Raw genomic sequence first — 21769 nt, forward strand, 5'->3', positions numbered from 1 at the left:
TTTAATCGGGAAATAATATTTTAATTTTTATATCAAATCCAATCAAGTTCAGATTATCAATTTTTAAAAAATAATTTCTTTATTGTATTTACAAAAATATACTTAAATATTTCCATTTTTTACATAATAAATATAATTTAAAAATTAAATAAAATACTTATTACCCAAATTAATATAATTTCTTTGAAATCTTGTCCTGGAAAGTCAGCCCTTATAGTAACTTAAAAATTATGTGGATCATAAAAATAATTTCTTACCATTAAAATTAACTTCTATATAAACAAAAAATCGATGATTGACTACTCAATTAAAATAAAATATTTTCATAAATTACTACTTGCTATTTAATTTTTAATTTATCCCTCCTTATATGCAAAAGTAAAATAATTTTAAGTAACAATACGGCCAAGTAATTCTACATTTACATCATCATAATTTCTCGCAAACGGATGTGCCAACAAATCATTTGCATGCGGCCTTTTTTTAGGATCATGCTGCAAGCACTTTTCAATAAGATCGACACCCTCATTGCAAAAAGTTTTAGGCATAGCTGGGGTTTCACCCATGCCTACTTTAAACATAATCTGGTAATTTGAATCAAATTCCGCCCAAGGTCTTTTCCCACTTGCCATCTCAATAACGCAACACCCAAAACTCCATATATCAGCGGCTCTACCATGCCCGTGACCATGTTCAGTTTTCATGAAAACTTCCGGCGCCATATAGGCCTGCGTGCCTACAAAACCCTGTAGCTCCCCGGGCATAGTGCTGTGCGCCTTTATCTCAACAGCGGACCCAAAATCACCCAGTTTCAAACAATTGCCTTGATCAGTCAAGAAAATGTTTGCAGTCTTAATATCTCTATGAACGATTCCATGAAAATGCAGAACTGAAATCGCTGAAAGAAGCTGGTGAACATATTTACGGACAAATATTTCCGGTAGACCTACAGCGCTAGCAGCAATCAAACTTTCAAGAGTTCCTTCTGCGCAGAATTCCATAAAAATAAGCATTTCTTCATGCTGAATTTCTACACCATAGTAACGAACTAAATGGTCGTGTTTTATTCCTTCAAAAATTTGTAACTCCTCCGCTACGCGTCTGATGGCACGATGGTCTCCTGGCTGCAAGGGAACTTCCTTCATAGCCAACAACTCACCCGTCTGATTATTAACAACCGTGTAAACTTTACCAAAACGTCCCTGTCCAATTTTAATTCCTCGTTGCCAAGTGAAGGTAACTCTCCTAACTTTAATTCTTACACTATCAGCAGATTTTTTTGATGCCACGCGTCCAATCAACTCATTTGCACGTCTTCGTTCGTCGATTTCATCTTCCAATCGTCTTAAAGCACTAGTAACTCGTGACTGCTTTGCAGAAATTTTTTTACTGATAATCAAGCTCACGTTTTCAGGATTACATACTTTGAGATCCTTGACACTGATCCTTGGAGAAGTTGTCCTTGATAAAGGCAACACCTTCAATTCGTCCGAATGCGTTGACTCCGTTTCTCCGATTATATGGATCCAGCAATCTTGCATTCTTACTTTGAGTTCATCAAACTCTTGTTCACTTAGGAACTCCGTATTAGCAGGCTCACAAGTCATTATCAAGAACTCTAGACCATGATGAGCCCACCTTGGTCTTAAACCACGTCCACGCTCGCATCGCGTTATAACGAAATCGATCCACAAGTTTGCAAAATCAACTAATCCATGAATTAACTCTTCATTGGGTTGAAAAGTCCGGAGAACTTCTCTGTGGTAATCGAAACCCATTCGATAAGCCTGGTGAAGTATTTCACGGATTCTAGTCTTAAATGTCAGGTCATTTTCAATTTTAGCTTCGTCAGCTTGGTCCACTCTCACCTGGAACTGCGTAATCACGTGATAGATTCTGGCTCTCAAATCATTAATCACGTATTTTAATGCGTCTAATGCAGTTTCCAATTCATCATTAGGAAACCACTGATCAACGTCTCGTTTCAGTGATCTGGTAAGCAGAAGACTTTTGGTTATTTTTTCACGAGCTTCAATGAACATTGCTTGCCATTCCCGACCTAAAGCCATGAACTGATAGCGGACGTCTTCACTTTCCTCTATATCTGTCATAGAGTCAACTATTTCTTGCGGCCTTGTCCCCAGAAACTCAATCGCTTCATGAATCATCACACCATTTATCTCACAAAACTTAACGCCACCTATTGTATACCCGTTCTTTATATTCCGAGCAATCGATTTCACAAACGTCCATTCGTCATCAATTAAACCCTTGTGGTAATTACCGTACGGCATCATTTCAACCCACTGTTTCAAATACTCCAGATAGACGACAAATACTTGCTGAAGACTATCATCAAAAGCTGTTATATCATGCTCTGATTCACACCCAGTGACAGTCCGTGAATGGGCTAAAAATCTGTCACGATAAACACACGCTATCTTTAACCCTTCCCGCATTTCACGCATCAGTTGTCTGACACTTAGAGCACCAGGTGCTACCGGTTTCTGCTGCAATCGCATTTGCAAAAATTCATGAACAATGTCCAAAGGAACACGTGACAGAAACAGAAAAACATTTGCATAAGATGGTAAATTTAGAGCCTGTGACTCAGAGCTCCAGAAACCATAACGTCTTAGTTCCTGATCTTCGTACTCTTCATAAGCAATACTTTGCTCTTTTAAAAGGGCCAAATTAGCTTTACGCAACACGGACATGTGTAAGCGTTCTAAAAAATTTAAAGATTTGCTGAGACCCCGGGTTTTTAGAACTTCTTCAATATACCGACGGTAAGATCCACGTTCAATTTCGGTAGTATCGAAATCTAACTGCTCTAAATGACCCTCGTCCAAATAAATGAACGCCGTTGTTGATTTTGTTGATGGACTGGAGGAATCAAAGTCAAATATCTCGAATTTCGGATCATGTCCATTGTCCACGTAGTCTGGAGATGGTTTAGGATCGGGAATTAGCATTTTCCGTAGAATCCTCAGTTTAAGACGCTGGCGACGGATCATGTTGTACCAAAGACACATAGCTTTGACACGTCCAGTAAATTCAGGGCTTTTGTACTGAGGATAGTGCGTAGCAAAAGCTTGGGATGAAGGATACAGAGACTCTGCAGTTTGCAGACGGATTAGTAGATTCTCGACTTGCTTCAAAGCTGTTATTTGGGAGTGCCGACAGGCCACGCAGAGCATTGAAAAGCAACCGGTGCATGGTTTAGGAAACTCAGGACTTTCAGAACCTAAAAATGGGGAAGGGAGAGAAGGAACCAGAGAACCTTCGAATCCAGAATCTGAGCTTGATGTCGCTGATCCGTGCTCTATTAGACTTGATGTTGGATCGTATCTATAATTTTTTTTTCAGGTTATTTATTAGATTTTATGCGACTTTATGCAAGAAGAAAATATAAGGGCAAATTAATAACTCTGTCCTTATCATATACTATGTATATGATAAAGACAGAGTTACTTTTTTTGGTAGTGTTCCTATTGTGGTAGTGTTTTTATTGGGTAAACTTAAAAATTGGTAGTGATATTTTTGGTAGTGTATTTTGTTGGTAGAGATTTATTCTGGTATAGTTAAAATGTGGTTGAGTTATTTATGGTAGGCTTGTAAATGGTAGAAATGCTAACGGTAGGCATTTTTATGGGTGACCTGTACTGTGGTAGAGATTATTATGGTTGAGTTCGTTATTGGGAGGGTTGTAATCTGGTAGAGTTGTAATGTGAGAGAGTTCGTAAATAGTAGAATTGTTGATTAGTTGGGATTTTCTCGGGTAGTGTTTGAAACTGGTATAGTTGTTGTATGATACAGTTACTTGTGGTAAGCCTGATTATGGTTCAGTTGTCGTAAGGTAAAGATTTTTATGGCAGACCTATTCATGTGCCAATATAAGCTCCGATTGGTTACTTACTTGTAGTTAAGAATTTCGGTAAGTAAAGGACAGATGGCGTCACGTTGTCTGCATAGGAATTCATCCTGCTCAACGAGACTACGGTCTGCATGAAATGCTTGCAACTCAAGCCAAATTAAATCTTTAAGCTCATTTTGCCAGCGAGACTCTTCGCTGCTGATTTGGCGGCAACAATTGCGCTCTCGGTCATTGGCTGACTAGAATTTTTAAAGACTAGTTATAAGAATCTATAAATTAGGACTAGTAAAATTAAAATAAGGGGCAAAATGGACATTGATTTTCTATTGAAACAAAAAATTATAAATTTTCTTTTATCTTCCCCAAAAAAAACTTACCAATCGTATAGCATGAGAAAAATTTTCATGAAATATTTCTCTATCGACATTTTTGTTATCGTCACTAAAACAAATTTTATCACTCAGCTCATCCGAGTCATTAGCCAGAATAAATTTGCTCAAATCATCAGCATCCTTTTTACACTCGATCTCAACAGGCTTCGACCTCAAGCATCTAAATCGATTTTTAGTTTCGATCTGCGTTTAAAAAACAACAAGTTATTAAATAAATAAAACCAGTCAACCAATTAATAAAATATAATGACATACAACTCCGCATAGTAAAGTCATCTTGTTACTAATTAGATTGCTCGTATCTTCTTTATTAACTGGAGTGAAAGTAGACAGATGGTTGTTATTTTTATAATTAACCGCAGAATCAATGTCTAATTTTAAATCACGTTCACTGTTACGCGATAATTTTAAACTACGTTTACATTTTCTATTGTTCTCTTTAACCCCTCCTACTCTTTCTCCTTTTTCTGTATCTGCCAGAACTGATGAAGAAGAATTAGAATCGTCATCTAATTTTAATTCGCGCTCTGAATCTTCCTCGTCGGCTTTGTCGCACATTTTATTGAATATTATTGCGTCTAATGTATTACGACGACATAATGATGGCTTACAACGTACTTCCCTTACTGGTGCTGATTTATTTTCTCTGATAATCACATATATAAATTAATTAATTTATTAATCACTCACTTAACTAGTCAACTAAATTATTTCAAAATGATTTAATTTGTATAAGAGCTTACGATAGTGATGTACGTTGTTTACGCTCTCGTTGCCGACGATTGTAACGTGTACGTGGTGGTGTCTGTCCATAAATATCTGCCATTTCATCAAATATATCGTCTTGATCGTTATAATTCCATGAATCGTGAGTTCGACTCCGGTTACACATTTCTTTAAGAGTAACAATTTTTTAAAAATAAATTAATGGTGGTCAGCAAACATAAATTAAATTCTGAGTAAAATCAGTATTCACAATTAATAATTAATTAATAATAAAAATTTTATGTGTAATTTAAATATAGTGATGTCGGTACTCAAACGACGAGAAATTTTATTGTGATTTGAAATCTAGTGAAAAATTTACATTTTTATGAAAAAATCAAAATGTTAAATAATTGAAAATTTTTTAATTTGACAAGCATTAGGAAAAAACTACTACATCCGATTCCGCGTTGAATGAGTACCCACAATGATATATTACGAGCAACGGTTTATTTAATTATTTATTCGATAATTAAATATGGAAATAATTATTTTTTTTTGTTACCTCAATATAGTGATGTGGGTACTCAAACGACATGAAATTTTATTGTGATTTGAAATTTTGTAAAAAATTTACATTTTTATGAAAAAATCAAAATGTTAAATAAATGAAAATTTTTTTAAATTGATATATTTTGGAAAAAAAAGCATGATATGTGTGAACTATATGCGATTCCGCGTTGAATGAGTACCCACAACGATATATTACGAGCAACTGTTTATTTAATTACTTATTCGTTAACTAATTATAGAAATAATAAATTTTGATTTGTTAGCTAAATATAGTGATGTGGGTACTCATGTAACTCGAAATTACTTCAACTAAATGAAAATATCTATTTTTTTTTTTTTTTTTTTTTTTTTTAATTAAAATAACTCTTATCTAACAGTAGCAATAGCTAAAACGTTATATTTACTTCCTTAAGAAAAAAATATTTTTGTTACAGAAAGAATTTATTTTTTTACCTTTTTTTGTAAAACTGTTTCTAATGAATATTACCTTGAAAATACATGACGGACTATCACGACGACTGAACAACTAGTGTCATTAAAATTCGATAATAATTTATATCTAAAAACTTCTATCTCAACCGCGGTATTGTGATAATTACAAATTTATTAGATAAGCGGCTTTGTTATTGACATTACACGTAATCAATCACATAATCCACCAACTGCTATAATATTTATTTTTCGAAAAAATAATATTTTTAAAAATTAATTATAAAATCTATAAATTTTTTAATTTTTACAAAAATCTTCAAAAAAAAGCGCCATTTATATTTACATTTAAATGATACGACTTATAATGTTTCTATATTCATATATATATAAATATTTATATGTATATATTGAGTATTATGACGCAATAGTAGTTATAGAAATAATGATTAACTTTTTTTTTTTTTTTCAAACATTTTTTTTTTTTTTATTAAAATAAAACGCATTATTCATAAATTCGATACCGATAATTATTGATAATTAAAATAAATATTTTTAATAAATAAAAATTCATTTTTTTTCAGGTTATGGAAGAATGTATTGACAAAACTATTAATAAAAATAATAATAAAAATGATGTATAAATAGAAATATATGTGAATAAAAAAATTTATAATTGTACTTACCTGGTCAATTCAGAATTTTTATAAACCATAATTCAAAATATATAATGGTTATTTTGTATCACTGAATGAAGAATTTGTTATTTGATAACAAATAATTAAAATACGTCACGTGAAATTGACGATTTCATAAAAGACATGCGTGAATCGAGTTTTTTATTGTAAGACTGACAAATGTTTGTCGGCATTGGTGGAGTAGTCAGTGTTGATATTTATGAATTTTAAATGAATGTTGTACACATATTTTCTTATTATAAATTTTTAAAAATGATAAAAAGTTTCAGGTGATTTTTAAATTTCGCGCGTAAGGAGGCTGCCATTTAAAAAGTCAAGCAAAATCTGTCCAAATGCGAGAGAACAATTAAATATACTTTTTTAATAATTCAGATGGATATAAAATATTGACAAATAATGTAATTATTATAAAAAAAATTAATTGCTCAATAAAATTGTTTGTTGAACCAATAAAAGTTTTGAAAAAATTGGCACTTTAAGAACTTTTTAAATTTACTCACTCTTCCCGCCATTTTTAGTTTCTACTGCAAATGTTCATTGTACCGACACACGAATTAATAAATTATATAAACAGATAAATAACATTCAACCCTGATAGCCAGTTGAGCTCAACCAACAATTAAATTGCGCGTCAATTTGACGTCAGATTAAAGCTGCTATTTGACGGACCCGAGACATCAAAAATTGAGTAGCAAAATTTGACTGCAGAAGTAGCTAAAATTGACCTAAATTGTTTAGATTCAATTTTACCGTTTGATACATATTGAAGAAAAGTTAGCTTGTGACATCTAGCAACTATTGAACAAAGTAAATTCAGGAATCAAAAAGTAAAAAATATCTCTCTAGTTGAGGTCTTGTTGACGTCATTTTTTGCGTCTCAAATTTTGATGTCCCACAGACGTCAAATAGTGGTTTTAAACTTACGTCAAATTTATGTGAAATTTGACGTCAAAGAGAGCTCAAAAGTCGACATTGAAATTTTTTATGTGTACCGTACGTTACTGAGACGGCAAAAGTTTCAGCTCAAAAATTGCGCTGAAACTCTGGTTATCTAGGAACATGTCAACATATCGGAAAAAGCTAAAACATGTAAAGTATGTCCAAACGGTTACATACCGACTCATGTTCCTGAAGATCAGAACGTTTTTCGCGCAACGAAAAAAAAAAAAATTGGAAAGTAAAAAATCTATTGAACACAATTGACACGTTTTAGTGAGTCTTAGAGTTGATAAGATTTTGATAACGATATATATTACTCTGTTTTCGAGTAATGTTGAAAAAAAAGTTTTTTCTCGTATTTCTCAATTATTTCAGAGTCTATTTGATCGAATAATCTGAAATTCACGGAATGTTGATAGCAGACGAACTCTTTCAATTACCACAAAAACCATTCAAATCAGTAAATTATTTAAGAAGTTATATAGAGAGTTCAAAATTCAAGTTGTAGATTGAATGTACTAGGCGCTGAATACGTAAATTCAATCTTTGAAGATCTACGTAGCAGTAGAAACGTATTTTAGACGGAGTTGATCTACAAAAACGTAAATAAGACTTGCGTAATCGTAGACAAAACCTTTCAAAACTTACAATTAAAAAATCAAACTATATCGGAAACATTTGCAAACAAAAAATTCAAACACTACTTTGACTCAGTAGTTTCTTTTGAACCTCCTTAGTCAGGGCAATTCACGATTTGAATTTTGACTCGGATTCCTCAAAAGAAAATCTCCGTAAATCTAATATCACTAGGTTTCCGTAATTCTGAAAATCGACAAATACTATCGGCAGGGTGCGGAATATCGGGTAGGGACAACCGAATCGATTACAGGGTACGCAGTGGACAAAAGACGCGTTAAATTATACTTACGTTGTGAATAATTAAATGAAAGCAGTATTAACAAATGTTAAATAATAGTTGTTGTGTAGTCAATTGCAAAAATACAGGCAGAAATAGTAATTGCACGTTTTATAAATTTCCGATGCCAGGAAGCCCAACAGAAATGGCACTCCAACAAAAAGGAGATGTGAAATGAAATTTATAAATTTAAAAATAATAAAATTTTTAACTCCGCTGATTTCACTGTTGCTAAAAATTTTAATTGAAAAATATAAGATGCAGTTACTGACCTCCATATTTCCACATTTAGTTTTAATTTCATTTAGAAATCCTTTGGGATAAAGTTTAACTATTTAACACAGATATTAGATGGCGCTCATGTAGTTTTTGACCAGTTGCTTAGCATATAGATCCTTTTTCTCCATTTTCCCAAAGTCGTGAGTCACCAGTCATTGCCCACAACTCGTAACTTCGTTTTCAATAAATTCATTTCCTCCAGGCTACAGTGCAACAAAAAAAACAATAACAAATTAACTGATTGTGAAAAAAGAATATTAAATATTAACTACAATTTAATATTTTTGATATCACTGTGTTATACTCAATACAATAAATAACCAAAATATATATTTTTGATACCGTAAGCACTCAAAATTTTAATATTGTATGTATATATGTATGTATGATTCAGCATCAGTGCAGCAAAACTATTAATTGTTAATATAATATATATATATATATATATTTTTTTTTTGTTTTTTTTTTTTTTCAGCTATAAGAGAAGTATTAATTATATTAATCATTAATTTGGTCATATATAACTTTATTTTAAATAATAAAAATATATAAAATGGATGAACCTCAGCAAGAACGGTTAAATCATTCAAAAAAGAAACAATTAATTGAGAATTGCTCAGCATTAAAAATGGACCCTGCATTAGAATCAAAAGCTTATGTGTACGAGACAGTTGACCGGACATATTCAATGACTTGGACAAAAGAAGAATCACATAATGGTGAAAAAATGTATTATTATTATAGAGTGCGAATACTTGGATTATATGAAAACGATTGTGATGAAGATAAAAATTATATACTTGAACAAAATTGGGGTGCTTTCGATACTGTTAATCATCGCAAACGTTCTGAATCATTACCACTATCAATATGCATTAATAAATTCATAATTCAAACAACTGAACGAAGCAGAAATTACGTGTTTGCTAAAATAAAAGATAATGATATTAATAATAATGATTTACCTATATCAATTCGTGAGCTTATTATAAGATATATATTCAATATTGACTTTTTAGAAAGAATGATGGAAGAATATACATTTGATGTCAAAAATAAAATAATTGAATTCATTAACATAACAGGTGAATTTAAAACTATCAGATCTAAATTAATTGATTTTGGTGTAATGAGACAGCGTTCTTTAGATAATATCACTAAACATGAAGCTCAGTATGATATAATACGTGAATTTTTGAATAAAAAAATTACGTGTCAATCTAATGGTAATGATAATAATAATAGAACTGTTAGTTTAATGAATTTTTATTACAAGCAATTACACACGACAATAGAAGTACTCGATATAAATGATGAACGTTATAAAATAATTGAAAAATATTTTAAAAATACTAAATCACCCAAACATAAATATTTGCAATTTGAAATAGACAATGTCTTTGCTATTGAAAGACCTTGTGATAATGATAGATATACGAGAAATTTAGGAAATAAAAAATTACTTTGGCATGGAACCCCTGCTTCTAATATTCCGTCAATTTTATATGAAGGTTTTAGAATAACTAAAGCTCGATTTGGAATGTTTGGTAATGGAATATACTTTTCAAATACAGTATCTAAATCAGTAAACTATTTTGGTTCAAAAAAACACGGTGTTTTATTTTTGTGTGAAGTTGCGTTGGGTAATATGATGGAACAGTTTCGACTACAATCTTTTACGAATATTAATACAGAATCAGCACACGGTTTTAATTCAGTTTATGGTAGAGGTAAGTGGTCACCTGATCCAAATTATTCTTTTACTATTCATGGAGATGTTGTTGTACCTTGCGGTCAACTTATCAACGTCGGTTGTGGTTATTTAGAACATGATGAATTTACTGTTTATAATCCAGCGCAAATAAAAATGCGTTATCTTGTATCAGTTAATTTTAATTAATTTTTTTTTTATTATTATTATCAGGTTAAAAATAATTATATATGTAGGATCATATATATTTTATATATAATTAATATCGAATTATATTACAGTTTATTTAACACTTGGCTAGCAATATACATATATATATCATTACATATTATTATATATAATTATATATGGATCATATATAATTAGATATGAATTGCCTATCATCATATAAACTTATACATAACTTTTTTACCCGAGTAAGCAAAATTTATTTTTTTAGTTACTTAGAACACATTCCACGATGTTAAATATTTATAATTAGCTTACTGTTTATTTGCTATCAAGACAAAGAAAAATTATCATAATTTTAATGCTTGGATTTTAAACGTAAATAATTATAAGTTAGTTTTAATTAATTTAAATGGATTATTTTATTGTTATAAGTAATGAATATTCTGTACTGATTAAATTTATGGTAAATAATATTTTAGTAAATAAAAAAAAAAATTAATAAAATACGGAGTTATATATTTTAAGTTTAATTTATTTTATTTTTAGCTGAGATATATGTAGCCAAAAAAAATATTTAATTAATTTAATAATATGATTATTGAGAATATTTAAATATAAATATTTGAAAATAGATAAGCAAAAACGTGTCAACTTACAAGAGATCGATTTTTGAAATTTTTTTACTAAATAATTCCTTAGTAACTAAAAAATTTTTCCGAGTAGTTTGATGGTAAAAAAAATTTTTTTTCGTAAATAATAAAGTCAAATCAATTAAAAATACGAATTAATTATGTGGGATTACTTTTTGGAAAATCTAAAAGTCAGATTAAATCATGCTTGATAATGCATGAGTGAAAAAAAAGTCGTTCCAAACGGACCATCCTAATATATATTTTGTCTAACAGAAATATATTATTCTTATTACTACCTAAACTTCAGAACTTTTTTACAATTCATTAAATTGTAAAGTTAAACTATTTTATAAATGTCATTTTTTAATTTTTTTATTCATTTGGTTCTATTTGTCTTTATTTCAACTTTCATTAGTAAATTAATACGAATTCACACCGAAATAAGTCACACCGTTTTTTTTTTATCACCGATAATTTTTTTCAATAATTGTTCAATCTCATTAATATATATGAGTGTGAATGTAGCAGACATGAAAAATTTTCTGAATTTAAATAAATAAATAAATGAATTAAAATAATTAAATTTAAAAAAATGTGCGTATAGATTTTTCATTGATCTCAATATGCATTTATTGATTTTTATTTTACTTACATTTTAGTTATTTATCCAAAAATTTAAAATATTCCCACTTGTCAGTTACATTCACATACATTTAATGTATATTACTGGATCAATGATAAATCATATGACTAAATTCCAGAACATTTTCCATCATCATCAGTAAGTACTATATTTTATTATTGTCAATGATTATAAATAATATCTCATTATTTTCTTGTGCACAAAGAAGGGAATCACATAATTGTGTTATTTGTTTTAACGTTATATAAAAGTAGAAACAATAAAAAAATAGCAACAAAACAAATTTTTCTAAATTTACTCACCTTTCCCGCCATTTTCATTCTCTGCTACGAGTGCTCGTACATTGACACACAAATTAATAAAATAAACATACAACTCGCGCTAAAAAAATTAATTAATGCAACTAACTAATTACTACACTAAAACAACCACTTGAGAATATTATTTTTAATAAAACTAAATGATACTAAAGTTAGCCGACGTCTAATAATTTTTGGACTTTTTTTTTAAACAATAAATTACAAAAAAATAAATATTTGAAAAAATTGCAATTGAATTTTTAAAATTTTCTTCATGTGCATATTTTTAGTTTTTGTTTTTTTTTTGTAATTTTTTTGTTGAAATAAAATTAAAAAAAATTACTAATTGTCTGCTAACTTCAGGGTCAAACACATTTGAATATTTTTATTTTTATTTTAAAATTCCGAGAATCAACATGGCGTCAAATTACACGAGAGCTACCACGGCACTGAATTTAATTCATTTCACAACTTACGTTCACTGTCACACACTATTTAATATCATAACATACTTATTATTTAACGAATAATTATTTAAAAGTAACGAGACATTTAAAATCGAGTGACACAATAATTAAATTAATTATTTTACCGGGTGAAAACGACCACAACAATGAGATATTCGGTTCGGCGGGAGACTGACGCCATCAAGAAGCTTTCTGCGCAGGCGTGTCGAAATTTTATTCTACTGCGCAGGTCGTTTCAACCGGCCCTACAACTGCGCAACTGTTTCTGGCTCCAACTTGATATTGTCGCGATTGCAGTGTTTCAAACCTTGTCTAGCTCGTAATTAAATAAATAAATTAAGTGTTTTTTCGTGTAAATAAATAAAAACTTTTGTCTCTAAATATTCTCCATCTCGAAACGGACATTTTGTGATAGTAATTTAATCGGTACGTGAAATATAAAAAGTAAAAAAACCATTTAATTAATTCGTTGCATCGTTTCCATTGTTCGACTACCGGCGTTCGTTGACGTTCGTTTAAATAAAATAAAAACCGTGAAAATAAATTTTATTAATTACTATTTATTTATCAAAGTGTTTAAAAGTTATCAGTAATCTTTAGTGTATAATTGTCATTTTTTTTTTGTCAAATAATTAGTAAGAAAATTATTTTTTTTCTTAAACAACATTTTATGCCGCCATTTTGAAAAAAAATATTTATTGATTTTTTTTTTAATTTAAAATCGTTGTCCGTAAGTGAGTGATATTTTATAATTAACATTAGTGTTCGGTTCGTGTTAATAATCCCAATCAGTGTATTTTAACGTAAATAATTTAATTGTTTAAAATCTCGCTTTCGTGTCAAGTTCCAGTTCATGACAAAGCCACAAAAGGTAAATTTTTAGTTGTTTTTTCTTAAAATAATATTTTTTTATGCTCGCAGTTATTTATTTAACGTCTTAATTATAAGTATTTATTTTTTTTACGTCATAATTAAAAAAAAAATTTCCCGCCAAAAATAATATATTTTTAAATTACTATATTGAAGTTAGCTGACGTCCAATGATTTTCTAATTATTGTAAAAGCGATAAATTATAAAAAAAAAATATTTGAAAAAATTGCACCTGTAGTTTTTTAAATTTTCTACAGTGCCATATTTTTTTTTTTTGTAATTGATTTGTTTGATTTTTAATTGTCTCATGAGTGTGAATGTAGCAGACTCCAGACAAATTTAAAATTATTATTAAATAGAGTAAATAATTAATAAAATAAAATTTAAAAAAATGCCCATTTAAAAAATTAAAAACTAATAAGTGCATTTTTTGAAAATATTATTTTTTTAATTATCTACTCTATTTATTTATTTATAGTTTTAAATTTGTCTGATGTCTGCTACATTCACAATCATATTGTCTCATAGCTTCAGGATCATTTTTAAATTAATAATAAAACTCATGGGATTTAATTTAAAATTAAATACAAATAGCTTATAGTTAGCAATAGATGTTGTTTATTTCTTTTCATTTAACTTAAAATTTTTTTTTGTTGTATACAAAGTGTTTAAATTGTCCGTTCTATTTTTACAGTAAAAACCTCAACATCTTGGTCTTAGTCTTGGTCTTTATCTTCGTCTTTGTCATTCACATCAACACTATTAACAAATTCTTGTAAAATACACACTAGCATATTCTAGTATTATATCCTCTGGATGTATTTTCTAACTGGGCGTTGGTGGCGCTGATTTCTTACTCAAAAGCTTTTACATTTTAGTGTTTAGCTTTTAGTTCACACAGTCTCTTTGTCTTGTGCACACCATTTTTTTTTATAAATTAATTAATTAATTAATTAATACTCGTAACAATTTTTTTTTTTTTTTTTTTCATTTAAATTTTATTTAAACATCAATTTTACATTTGAATAATTAAGTAACGAGTCCATATTATTTCATTTTTAAATTCAAAGTGACTTGTGCGGTTTTTGTATTTATTTATTTTTAAATACTCAGTGAAGTTTATTAAAAAGTGAATGATAGATTCAACTATGGAAGTGTCGGAAACGTCTGTAAATGACAATGATGTTGATCAAAAAATGGAAAATAATAATGATAACAATAATGAGGATAATAATGATGAAGACGATGATAGTGAAAAGTTAGAAATGGTACAGGACGTCAAAGAAGATGTTGATGTTAAAATTGAACCTAAAGAAACGGTACTCGATGAAGATGGTTCGACAGTTGAAGAAACTTATGAAATTACAACTACTAGACGTAAAACTACAACTACTACATACAAAATCCAGGAAGTAAGTTATATATTTATTTATTTTATTGTTTTATTTATTAAAAAAAATGAGAAAAATTTGTAATCCATGGGATAGACGCTTTCTAAGGGTTCAATATTTTTGGTCAATTTTAAGCGCGAAATTTAAATCAGAATTTTTTTTTTTTTTTTATGGAATTGTCTGATTAATTTTTTTATTTTCATTGCAAAGTAAAACATTTAATCCAGGGCATGAATAGAAATAATTTTATACTTTTTAGGAAATAAAATAATTTTTTTAAAAAGAAATTATTTTTTGATCAGATGATTTGTAGTTCTAGGAAAAATTTTTTATCAGAATATTGATTATTTAGTAATTGGTTATTACTCTTGATTGCATTCTTTGTCAAACGAGTCTCCACATAAATATAAAAAAAAAAAAAAAAACAATTTTTTTCCGAAAAATTTTTTCATTAAAAACTATTGATGTGGGTACTCATTTTACTCGAAATTTCATAGACTTTCTGACAATGAATTAAAATTAAAAAATTTTATAATTTGGGAAAAATTTCAAATGTAATTTATTATTATAAAAAATTACAAGATATTCAAATTATTCTTTAATCACGAATTAGAAAAAAAATAAGAAAATTTATTTTTCATATTAAATCAATTTGTATTTTTTTTTTTTTACTCTAAATTTTAAATTTGAAAAAAACCTTGATTTACTTAAATCTGTTTATCGAATTAAAAATAAAAATTATAAATAAAAAAAATGTCGTTCCCTTGAAATGAAGAATTCAAAAGTTGAATAAATATCTTTTTTTTTTACATAATTTTCCGAGGTTATAAAAAAAATCAGTTATTTGATTAATAGTTTATCTCATGCAGTGGAAGGCATAATTCAGCGATTTGTTGGTATATTTTTGCGTCATTGTCAAAAGACGATTTTAGATTCTGGCAACCGGTAATAGTCAGGCTGAACCTCATCTTTAACTCATTTAACGTAAAAAAAAATCCACACACACACGCACACATATTTGCTCAATTAAAATAATTTACCCAACTAATTCATTATTATTTTTAATTGAATTATCAAATTAACTTACTAATTTATTTTAAAATAATTAAAATGAACGTCATGATTCTTTTAAAACTTAAAATTTATTGACATGAATTCTAAAATAAAAATTATTACGAAAGTAAATTAATTAAATTTTTATAAAATAATTATTGGACAAATATAAAAATATAAAAATGAATATTAATAAAAAGAAAACAAGATATTAGAGAAATGAAAACGTATGTCGATATTAAAATAGCATCGAGGTCGAACCCAAGAGCTTTCTTGATCATCAACAGTCTCGTTTATTTCCAGTCATGTTCCAATTGATTTACTTATACGTAAACATTTATAATAATTATGTTCAATAAATATTTTTATTTTTTAATTTATAAATTTATTAGCTGATTTTTTGTTTTTTTACAATTTTGTAAAGTTGGATAATGAATTATAGGAATGTGTATTTTAATTTCTGCAGAATCTTGTAGTCAAAGCCAAAAATATTTTGCAATTACATTTAAAAAACCTCGTACCAAATTCAACACCTCATTTTGTTCTACTTTCACTTAAAACAACAAATATTTTTTTTTTCTTTTGAAACGTTTATTGAAAAAATTTTTTTTTTAAATTGTGATGGACTCAGAAAATACAAGATCCTAAAGTTAGCAGACAATGAACAATTTTCGTTTTTTTTTATTATTCAACAATTCAATTAATTAAAAAAAAAAAAACTAACAATATGCACAAGTAAAAAAATTAAAAAAACTCCAAGTGCAATTTTTTGAAATATTTTTTTTTTTTTTTAATTTATGGTTTTAAAAAAAATTCAAAAATTATTAAATAGTTGATTTCAATATTATGAAAATACGATGAGTTTAAATGTAGCAGATATACGACAATTTTTTAATTACAAATAAAAAAATTAAAACAATAAAATTTAAAAAAATGCATGTACTGAATTTTGAATTTTCTAAACATGTATTTTTTTTATTTTAATTTATTATTTAAAATTTTAAAAAATTATCAGATGTCCACTAACTTTATAATCATGAAAATACGCGGGTATTTTTAAAAAATTTGTTATTGATGATTTTAATTTTATTTGTGAAATCAAAACAGAAAAATTTATTTTGACCTCGGTATGAAATTAATTTAAAAAAAAAATATTGAACTCAAAAACTCTTAATAATAAAAATATACAAGTAATCGTTTTTAACTCAGAAAATAATCAGGATAAAAAAAAAATTTTATCTAATAAATAGCGTATGGAACTTTCTTAAAAATAATTTTTTAAATTTCGAATTTTCAGGAAATCCGTAAAACTAAAAATTAAAAAATAAAACTCGTTTATTTATCTGTCAGTTCCAACATATTTTTTAATGGAATCCACCTGTCACTCAATTAAAAATTAAAAAAAAAAATTAAGTTTTTATAATTTCAAATTTTTGCACTTCCATTTAAAAAATAAACATTATCATAAATTACAAATAAAAAAAAAAATAGCCAAAGTTAACAACAACAAAAATATAAAATTTAAACGTTGAAATTTCATTGAATAACCTATAATAAGCTTATATTTTATTTGTGTACATAAAAATCCTCAGACATACGTAAACATTTAAACGTCATTCAAACCGGAAGACTGACAACTTTACAATAATCTAAATGTATATTATGACGTCAATAATTTCTTACGCGTAATTTATGACACTTGCATTCTACAATTATTATATATATATATGTACACATATATAAATATATAGCTACGACATTTAAAATAATATAAATTTATTATAAAAATAAATACTGATTCATTTTAAATAAACTAATTTTAAAACAACGTAAATTAGCAATTAGTGACAGTTTTTTTTTTTAATACATATAGTTTTATTACTTAAAGTTATAATAAACCGGAAGTTATATTAACATGTTCTATTTAGCAAATATTATTTATTTTAGTGAGTAAGAGATCAAACGACGGTCGTAGACATGATATCTATCGGTCAACCACACCGTTAATACAAAATTACAGTCAACACTATATTATTTATGTATATAAATATATATGTATATATATATATATTATAAAATACGAATATAAACGTGACGACAAACGATGGACAAATGACTAAGAACAACGACAACATTTAACTAGTACGTGATACGACTAAGTGTCGAGCGAATTCACGATCCGGTTGGCTGATAAAAGACACAAGTGTCTTTAATATATATATGTATATATATGCTTAAATTATACATTATTTATTTGACTGGCGACCATATAACATCATTTCCGTTTTCTAGCTCGCGGTAATTTGTTTTTAATTTTACGTGGGTTTAATTCATTTATTTTTGTAATGAGTCCGGAAAACTTTTTTTAAATTTATTTTGTAACTTAATTTAAAAATAATTCATTGATTAGAAGATTTAAAAGCTTTAATTAATTGAAGATTTAAGCCGGTTTTATTAAGTTGACGCTAGGTGGCGAAAGAAAATAAAATTTCCACAAGTGATTTGGTAGAAAATTTTATTCTAAACGAAATTGCTACTAATTTTTTTTTTTTTTTTTTTTTTTTTTTTGTAAGCGTAAAATATATAGTTATAATTAATAAGATAAAAAAAGGATAGATAAAGTGAGTTGGAAATTATAAAATTTTTAATTCAATTTTATGTTTTTTTTAGTGTTTTTGTATGTATGTAATTTGAAATAGAATTGAAGCTAAACTATTGATGATAGAGTAAAAGTATAGATGACCAAACTTGTTGAAAATTGAATTTTTTGTAAAATTGCAAGAATAAATTTTTATCACATCTGTGATGGTTCAGCTAAAATTAAAATTTTAAGACAATTATATTCTAAGGAATAAAATTTTCCCGCAAATTTAAAACTCTGAGGCTTTGAATTGAAATTGCGGGTAAATTACTGGAGGTACAATCAAAAGCTAAAGAAATTTGTAGAGAATTAAACTTGTTACAGAAATGATTCGCACAAAATTAACTTTAACTTGATAGTTTACGAGTTATAATTAGAACAATATAATCTAAACTTTGGGAAATGAAAAAGGCTCGTACTTTTATAAACTGTAAATAAAATATACTTTGAGTTAATAAGTAAAAAAATATAACGTGAGAGTAGACCCGAAATCTGGACTTGTTATATATTTATTAATAAATCAAATAATAATATAAATTTATATATATACAACCAATTAGTTGAGAAACACAAATAGAGTATTTGACACAAAATTAAGTCCAACTAAACTGAGAAAATTGACAGCTGGGTTAAACCGGTCTGGCTCGCAAACTTAAAACAGGAAATGAACGAATTTTCTCGATTATAGACGTACCACTAACTATGTACTAGAATTGCGTTTACCGGAGCCAGATGTAATGAGAGAAATAGTATGTAACACTTTGGGAATTGGCGATAGAGATAGATAGATATATTTGTACCGGTAAAAGTGAATCTGCATGTCGCGTCATCATCATCGTCTTAAATCCTCATCATACAATTACACGTATTTACATATATACGTACATATGGATGTACATGAATATATATTTATATATATTGTGTGTGTGCGTGTGTGTATTTTGTAGCAAACTTTGTAACCTGATAATCGTCAGTCTTGATGTCACTTTAACGGCGCTTCGTGTACGCCAATATAATGGATAACGAAGTGTCGCCAGCTGTTCAACATACATCGAACTTATCTTATTGCTTTTACTTACACTAATTCTCTTTCTCTTTCTCTATCCCTTTCTTTGAAACCCCCTTTGCTTAACTAAAAAATTTTTAATTTGTAATTATGATTTTTTTTAAAATTTCATATGATAATTTTGTAGGTTTTTTAATTACCTGTCGAAAGAGTACCCACAACAGTATGTTTGAAAAATAATTAATATCTCTTCTCATACATTTTTTAATTTTTCACTATATGTGTCATAAACATGACATACTCTAAATATATCGATGTTGGTACTCATTTCACAGGAAATTTTATGTACTTTACAAAGAAGTATGCAGTTTTCTGATCAGTACTAATTAGAAAAAAATTATTAGGATTATTAATGAGGTTATGGAATAAAAACATGTTTTATTGTTACACGTGGAGCAGCATCTTTTGTGTCAATACACCCACAAAATGTTTTAAAAATATAAGTTTTTTTACAACACGCTCTAATATATATTTTTAATCTCGGTGTATATATAATAGTCTGGTGTCTAGTGCAAACACTAAAAGCTTCCTGTCGTTTCAATATTAAAAAATGAAAGGAAAAAATTTTTCAAAGCAGCCTTAGGAAATTTCCATTTGACTCTTTCTTAAATTTCAAACAAATGCGGAAGTTTCTCGATTTTTTTTTTTTTTTCTGTAAATTAAATCGTTAATTTTCCGTAGACTGGTGATGAGAACGTTAGAAATTTTGCTGACTGTTAAATGTATTTTAGAATTAATGGAGATTAATGGTTTAGAGATGATTTTATTTTTAAGCTCTTCAGCTTTACTTTGTTATATTTAATTTTTTTTTTTTTAATTTGATATATATTACATGGATTTAAAAGTTTTAAAAAATTTTAAAAGCAATATAAAGTACAACTAAAGCTTATGATAATAAAACTTAAGCTTTAATGCTAAATAATTTTATTATCTCAAGCTTAATTTATGAAAAACTCGTGCGAATTTTTTTTTTTTTTTAACAAAAATTCACTTAAATCTTGTGAATTAAATTTTAAATAGATTTTTTTATAAGTAATGGAGAACAATATTTATATATACAGATAAACTTTTTTTTCGCTGAAAAAGAATGATAGTTTTTACTAAAAAAAAAAAAATTGTTCACGGCCCGTTTCGTTCCACATAAAAGTTTTTTTTTTTTAATTAAAAAACTTTAATTGTGTTGACTTTTTTTTTTAATATCAAAAAAATGTTTTAATTTTTTCTCGTATTCGGAATTGAAAAAAAAAAAAAAATTCTTGGTCCATTTTACCCCAAATTTGATTTATCCAAAAATAAAAAAAATTTTCGACAAAAGAAAAAGAAAACAGATTTTTATTTAAAATAATAATAATTTTGATAATTTATCAAGTAGTAAGACGGGAGATAAACGCGACATAAAAGATGCATAAAATTTGTTATTCATCGGGTCTTTATATTACTGTTTACTGCATTTAACATTTACCATTTACTTCTTCTTCACACGGTACAGATTGCAGAAGCAACAGTGATCTCTTTTAGTAACCTTGAATAAAATACACACCGCGAGACCGTGACTCTCTCACGTCGTATTCATCACGGGTATTAGCGGTGCGCTAAATGGTCTATAAATTTAACCTCGTTTACCACTTTAACCAAAATATATATATTATCTTTTATGTTTAATCCTATTCACACCTAAAACATCAGCTAATTACAAAATTAATAATTTATAAAATTTATTATAATTTGAAGGAAAAAAAATATACATATATATTTAATTAACAACTAAATGCTTGCTGTTGGTTATGCAGAAGTATATCTTCAGCATCAGTTGAGAAGATGATTTTGATTTGCAAAACAAGATAACTCTGCTTGAAAGCTCCATCTTTCGTATATCATCGCGTACTGTCTTTAGGTTTATAAATAAATTGAAGTATATCACGCGTATTTATTTATCCTACTTAAAAATAAATCGACAAAAGAGTCTGAAAAATTTTTTATATTTTAATTTGCAAGTTGGATGTAAAAAAAATATAT

General features: G+C 27.7%; 4 protein-coding genes across 10 annotated transcripts in view; 2 read left to right on the top strand and 2 right to left on the bottom strand.

Moving 5' to 3' along the window:
- The window catches only part of LOC103580840 (serine/threonine-protein kinase 11-interacting protein), a 52894-nt gene extending 40490 nt beyond the window's left edge, over positions 1–12404 (bottom strand). Inside the window, exons 1-2 of one of the 2 annotated variants that reach the window (XM_008562740.3) lie at positions 12268–12404; positions 8802–9011 (exon numbers count right to left, since the gene is read on the bottom strand). The gene's annotated coding sequence lies outside the window, so the exon portion shown is untranslated. Of the gene's footprint in view, positions 1–8801; positions 9012–12267 lie in introns of those variants that run through there. The other variant, XM_008562743.2, reaches the window with a different exon arrangement.
- Positions 149–6873, bottom strand: LOC103580841 (mitogen-activated protein kinase kinase kinase 4). Of its 3 annotated transcripts, none has more exons than XM_008562745.2 (6): positions 6663–6873; positions 5013–5163; positions 4525–4915; positions 4255–4452; positions 3920–4116; positions 149–3351 (listed from the first exon to the last, which is right to left on the bottom strand). In XM_008562745.2, the coding sequence occupies exons 2-6, from the start codon at positions 5159–5161 to the stop codon at positions 390–392; spliced, it is 3897 nt and encodes a 1298-aa protein (XP_008560967.1). In that variant the 5' UTR covers positions 5162–5163; positions 6663–6873; the 3' UTR covers positions 149–389. The 3 variants fall into 3 exon arrangements, with proteins under 3 accessions (XP_008560967.1, XP_014295842.1, XP_014295844.1); XM_014440356.2 differs by lacking the exon at positions 6663–6873 and adding an exon at positions 6035–6162; XM_014440358.2 differs by lacking the exon at positions 6663–6873 and adding an exon at positions 6001–6083.
- Positions 9061–11018, top strand: LOC103580842 (poly [ADP-ribose] polymerase 1-like). Of its 3 annotated transcripts, none has more exons than XM_053738458.1 (2): positions 9061–9151; positions 9284–11018. In XM_053738458.1, the coding sequence occupies exon 2, from the start codon at positions 9362–9364 to the stop codon at positions 10706–10708; it is 1347 nt and encodes a 448-aa protein (XP_053594433.1). In that variant the 5' UTR covers positions 9061–9151; positions 9284–9361; the 3' UTR covers positions 10709–11018. The 3 variants fall into 3 exon arrangements, with proteins under 3 accessions (XP_053594433.1, XP_053594434.1, XP_053594432.1); XM_053738459.1 differs by having other exon boundaries at positions 9085–9175; XM_053738457.1 differs by having other exon boundaries at positions 9097–9187.
- A 2180-nt stretch (positions 12405–14584) lies between the features above and the next one.
- LOC103580836 (tropomodulin) overlaps positions 14585–21769 on the top strand; it is a 33728-nt gene continuing 26543 nt past the window's right edge. The window contains exon 1 of one of the 2 annotated variants that reach the window (XR_008403536.1): positions 14585–15014. Coding sequence is in view for 1 of the 2 variants with exons in the window: in XM_053738378.1 (XP_053594353.1) it covers positions 14736–15014 (279 nt within the window). In the remaining variant the exon portion in view is untranslated. The remainder of the gene's footprint in view (positions 15015–21769) is intronic. The other variant, XM_053738378.1, reaches the window with a different exon arrangement.

This window comes from Microplitis demolitor, chromosome 4 (genome assembly GCF_026212275.2).
Source record: "Microplitis demolitor isolate Queensland-Clemson2020A chromosome 4, iyMicDemo2.1a, whole genome shotgun sequence".
Taxonomy (NCBI): domain Eukaryota; kingdom Metazoa; phylum Arthropoda; class Insecta; order Hymenoptera; family Braconidae; genus Microplitis; species Microplitis demolitor.

Bases quoted from the DNA above. Each gene is read 5' to 3' on its own strand.
- LOC103580841 (XM_014440356.2), bottom strand. The intron at 4,916-5,012 runs GTAAGCTCTTAT...TGTGATTATCAG, and splicing joins AAACAACGTACATCACTATC to AGAAAATAAATCAGCACCAG. The intron at 4,453-4,524 runs GTATGTCATTAT...TTTTAAACGCAG, and splicing joins TGACTTTACTATGCGGAGTT to ATCGAAACTAAAAATCGATT.
- LOC103580842 (XM_053738458.1), top strand. From the start codon at position 9,362: ATGGATGAACCTCAGCAAGAACGGTTAAATCATTCAAAAAAGAAACAA.